Raw genomic sequence first — 5,047 nt, 5'->3', positions numbered from 1 at the left:
ATCTGTGCCTTGCCACAGTTCTGTCTCTGAGCTCTTCAGGCAGTTCCTTTGACCTCATGATTCTCATTTGCTCTGACATGCAGTGTGAGCTGTAGGGTCTTATATAGACAGGTGTGTGGCTTTCCTAATCACGTCCAATCAGTATAATCAAACACAGCTGGACTCAAATGAAGGTGTAGAACCATCTCAGGGATGATCAGAAGAAATGGACAGCACCTAAGTTAAATATATGAGTGTCACAGCAAAGGGTCTGAATACTTATGATCATGTGATATATAAGTTTTTCTTTTTTAATAAATCTGTAAAAAATGTCAAAAATTCAGTGTTTTTCTGTCAATATGGGGTGCTGTGTGTACATTAATGAGGAAAAAAAATGAACTTAAATGATTTTAGCATATGGCTGCAATATAACAAAGAGTGAACAATGTAAGGGGGTCTGAATACTTTCCGTACCCACTGTATGTGTGTGTGTGTGTGTGTATATGTAAACACACATTTATATACATATACACATATATATGTATGTGTGTGCGTGTATATATAAACTTTAAACTAAACTTTTTTAACAGGGGTGCAGTTGTAATGGGCTTCATATTATACACAATAAAATGTAAATTTCTATTGTGGACAGTACAAATATATTTTAAAGATTTGTAGCAGAATCTCAACACGGTCAATTCCTCAACAAGGTCAAGTCCCTTCAACTAAACCAACACGGCTATGTCGATATATTGTCAAAAAACAAAGCACCACAGAAAAGTAGGACACACATTTGAGCGATAGCTCACATGACTCCTGTGTTTACTGTGCTACGACAATCAAACTATCCAGTTTCCCCGTCCCGCCTACCAACTCCATAGCAATTGGTCAGAAGGCATACATAGTGCTTTTTCTGTGGATGGTCTTCTGTCAATCAGGACAGTTACAACAAGTTTGCGTGAGCACATAAAATGGTCTCGGTTTTTAATGGGCTTCAGTCATATCTGTAAAAGTATGTTACATTTTAACTGTTTTTCATCAAGAGCAATCTAGACACATAGAATGCTATAACAATATTGTAAGCTATTTTGTACCGCTAATATCACCGATGTTTTCAAAAGGTCTGTCAAAGGATCAGTGCGAAGCTAAATATTACTGAGACAAACTTAATAAACACAAAACTCTTCTGCTGTCGTTCATCGATATCATTAGAAAAGTAATATTAAATCAGTGAAAACCGATAGTGTTGGAAGGCAGTTCTTATTGTTTTCAAACTGTTGAGACACAAGTCTAATTAGATGCTAGCTTAACAAATCTAAAGTTAAACAAACCAAAAGGTGATTTAGCTAACCTTGACAAAAGTGCTTGTGTGTTAAAATATATTTTGTCATATGTCTCGTTTCCTATGGTTAATGAAGTTTGATTTTAGTGAAGAATAACCCTCAAATTCTCTCCAAGTAGATGTGCACAGAATAACACAGTATCTCTTGTCAGGTAATACTTGATAAGATTAGGACCTAGGTTAATCTATTTAAATCAACATCCAGTGATATCAGGTTTTTAAGGGTTTTAAAGTAAAACCAAAAGATTGAGAAAATTGCCACCATGCCTCTGTCCTTGTTTGGAGTAACTTTATTACTGTTGCAGTTATGCAAGAATATGATTGTGTTTTTATCTGTTTAGGAATGCATTATTTACAGAAACATCCTTTGACAGATAGGAATAAAAGATGAATAGTAGTTGGTACTCAGAAGATCAGATTGTGTAAAGTGATATTGTTACCTACAGATTATATAGATATAACTGACAAACCATTAGATCTCTGTCAGACTGATTTTCAGGCCTAAGTGCTCAGTTTTCTGCAGTGAATATTGCTGTGTACCCATCATGGCAACTGTCAATAATGTGTAACAAATTTTTGTATGAGTGGTATAGGTGTGCCTGTGCATGAGAGATTATGTTGGACTGTTCATGGCAGTCTTTTGTTCCTGACAGATTCTGATTCTCTCATTCAGCAGACTGGATGTGACCCTGTGACCTCTGGTTGCCAGGGACTGAGTGCTGGGGCCATGGCTACTGGGGTTGCCGTCGGGGAGAGCCAACTCCAGAGGATTATCCGAGATCTGCATGGTACCTCAGCTTTATCTGTGTGTGTCTATTCATGTGTGGGCTGTTGTTGGATGAAATGGTGTGACTGAACACAAGAAAGGCAAGAAGGGGAGTCAGAGGGGTTTACTATCATGTAATAAACTTAGCCAGGAGCCATTTACCCCTGGAGCCATCTGACCTCTCTTGGTCATCAAATCATTTGAGAAAACAAGGATCCAGCCTCATGCCTGTGTAGTGAGGGTGTGGTGGAAGCCTCTGTCAGCATGCAGCAAGACAGAGTGCTTGCTGAGGGTGCATCCATCAAGGGTGTTCTTCCAGTTTTTATAAGGCAGGTTTTAATGTACCTTCTAAAACTAAAGAGTTTTCACTGGAAAAAGAGGTGACTTAGGCACCAGGGAGGTGTGTGCATGTGTAACAGTATTTCACCAAGAGGTGAAAATACTCTTATTTTGCTTTTCTTTTCTGTTCTCTTGTTTGTTTGTTTTTTTCATCATTTGCTTGCCTGTTACTTGTGTCCCTGATAACAGTGTTAGTATACTGTCTCCATGAACCCTACCTGTTAAAATAATATAATGTAAGTGAGACAAATGTCTTTTATAACTGATCTCCAAGGTGTTTCTGTTACATGTTTAATATAAATGTATCCACCGATAAACTTTTGTCTGTGTTTCATCTGTGAATTTCAGAGGCTGTAACAGAGCTTGCAAAAGAGTACAGAGAAAGTGGGGAGCCAATCACAGATGATAGCACCAACCTGCAAAAATTCTCCTACAAGCTTGAGTACCTGCTACAGGTATGAATCCCAGTAATTCACTGAAAATGTGAGAAGTCATTTACTATTACATTACATTAGATTACATGAAATATCACAAGTTAAAAAATGTTGGCAGACGCAAGTACAAAAGAAATGCTTTCAAAATAAAAACAGTTTGATTAGTTCCAAAATGGATGTGTTTGGGTAGAAAACTCATCAACCAAAGTGCCTCTTGTTCTTCTCATTTTGTTGCTAAAAAGTAAAAGGTACCTCAGAAATAATCCATGTGCAACAGTTTTTTGTTCCAGCTGTCTGTCTATCTTTTAGTTTGACCAGAAGGAGAAGACCACCTTTCTTGGTACAAAGAAGGACTATTGGGATTACTTCAATGATTGTCTGGCTAAGATTAAAGGAGCCAATGATGGGATCCGCTTTGTCAAATCCATCACTGAGGTATGAGATTTTTTAATGTTGTTTACAATGACATCACTAATGTAACGCTGATTATATATTGAACATTATTAATTCTAGATTACTTCTCAAAAAATTTATTGCATACAGAAAAAAGCAACATACATAAAGAGATTGTATTTTTTATATTGGTGTTTACAAACCATTGCTTACAATATATGAGAGGCAAAACGATTTAAGTCTTGGCACTGATGTGTCGCATCACTGAAACTGTGATGTAAAAGCAGGACAATGTGTGCTGTAATTGTTAGATGACAAAACAGTAGGCGTTACATTAGAAGAACTTAATTTGATATTGTTTTTGAACAGTTATGTTGACATTAAATACATTATTTTTTGGTCAAGTTATGCTGTAAATAATGAAATAATGAATTTTCAGTTAAACGTTTGAACACAGTTTCCCATTGAATTAAATATAAAAGTGTTCAAGCGTGACTGGTTTTCCACTTGACATGTGAAACCCCTGGAGAATGAGGATGAAGTAAACATTGGTTAAATGCTCTGTGTAAAACAAGGCTTTGTTTTGACAGCTGAAGACGTCTCTAGGGAAAGGCCGAGCGTTTATTCGCTACTCTCTCGTACATCAACGACTGGCTGACACGCTGCAGCAGTGCCTAATGAACCAGAGAGTCACCAGGTAAAATGGTCACAGCCTAAAAACATCCCTTTGCAAAGTATTTTTAATTTTTGATTTTGTTGAATCTAAAATAAACTGAGTAGCAAAATAAAATGGCAATTTTTGTGTTGGTTTATGAGAAACAGATAAGTTAAGTGTGGCAACATTCATGCAGTCTGATGTAGATGTATGTCATTTCCTTATTTGTATTTTGAAAACTTAATGTTAATGTTTTGCTGTGTTGTTCCACTTCATCATTTTGCCTTTCCATGAAATGGGTTTACTGCTTCAGTAGAAACAGTGGTCAGTAGTAGTAGAAAGTAAAGAGCAGCTTAATTATTAATATGTATTACGTTACTGTTAATGATGTACCTGAGGTCAAAAGAAGTACACCACTATAAGGAAGAATCTTTATTTTAATCACTGTTATTTGGCACTACAGGCCATTTCCATGGTTTTGAGGATGTCAGTTTTCGCTACAGGTTCAGGTGTCAGGTTCCTCCTATGAAAGTGAAGACTCAAAACATGACACAAAACTTCCTTTTACTGACATTGTTATTATCTCTAGTTGTTCCCCTGTGTCCTGCTTTGACCTTTCCCTCTTCTCTCTTCCCACAGTGACTGGTACTATGCCAGAAGTCCCTTCCTGAAGTCCCTCCTTAGTGTCGACATCATCAACCACCTGTATGAGCTCAATGAGGTCCAGTTTGATGTGGCTTCTCGAGGACATGATCTTGATGCCTCCTGGCCCACTTTTGCAAGGTAACAAATGAGACAAATCTCAAAACCAACACGTTTAGCAAATAAAAACTATAAACATTATCTGTCAGATATCTGAATAAGTATGGAAACATTTTTACAGAAAAAAGGGTGAATGTTTACAGTATTACATTTCTTTTCTGATCAACAGGAGGACACTGGGAAGTGCAAACTCCCCTGGCCACCTGTGGAAACCACCCAGTCGCAGTTCCAGCATCAACAGTCTGGCCAGTACTTACTCCCAGGTAGCTGGCATACGTCTCTAACAACATCCTGTCATTTTATTATAATTTTAAAATGGCTACATGATGTTCATCACTCCTTCTCTTCTGCTCTGGTTTCTCTTGCAACCATCTAGC

General features: G+C 37.3%; 1 protein-coding gene across 1 annotated transcript in view; it reads left to right on the top strand.

The window, feature by feature from the left end:
* The first annotated feature begins 908 nt into the window (after positions 1 to 908).
* The window catches only part of fyco1a (FYVE and coiled-coil domain autophagy adaptor 1a), a 14,884-nt gene continuing 10,745 nt past the window's right edge, over positions 909 to 5,047 (top strand). The window contains exons 1-7 of the mRNA XM_020607039.1: positions 909 to 991; positions 1,995 to 2,109; positions 2,775 to 2,881; positions 3,170 to 3,295; positions 3,844 to 3,950; positions 4,548 to 4,691; positions 4,840 to 4,933. Coding sequence (XP_020462695.1) covers positions 2,049 to 2,109; positions 2,775 to 2,881; positions 3,170 to 3,295; positions 3,844 to 3,950; positions 4,548 to 4,691; positions 4,840 to 4,933 — 639 coding nt within the window. The 5' untranslated portion in view covers positions 909 to 991; positions 1,995 to 2,048. The remainder of the gene's footprint in view (positions 992 to 1,994; positions 2,110 to 2,774; positions 2,882 to 3,169; positions 3,296 to 3,843; positions 3,951 to 4,547; positions 4,692 to 4,839; positions 4,934 to 5,047) is intronic.

This window comes from Monopterus albus, unplaced genomic scaffold (genome assembly GCF_001952655.1).
Source record: "Monopterus albus unplaced genomic scaffold, M_albus_1.0 scaffold83.1, whole genome shotgun sequence".
NCBI lineage: Eukaryota > Metazoa > Chordata > Actinopteri > Synbranchiformes > Synbranchidae > Monopterus > Monopterus albus.
This window is presented reverse-complemented; position numbering and strand designations above follow the sequence as displayed.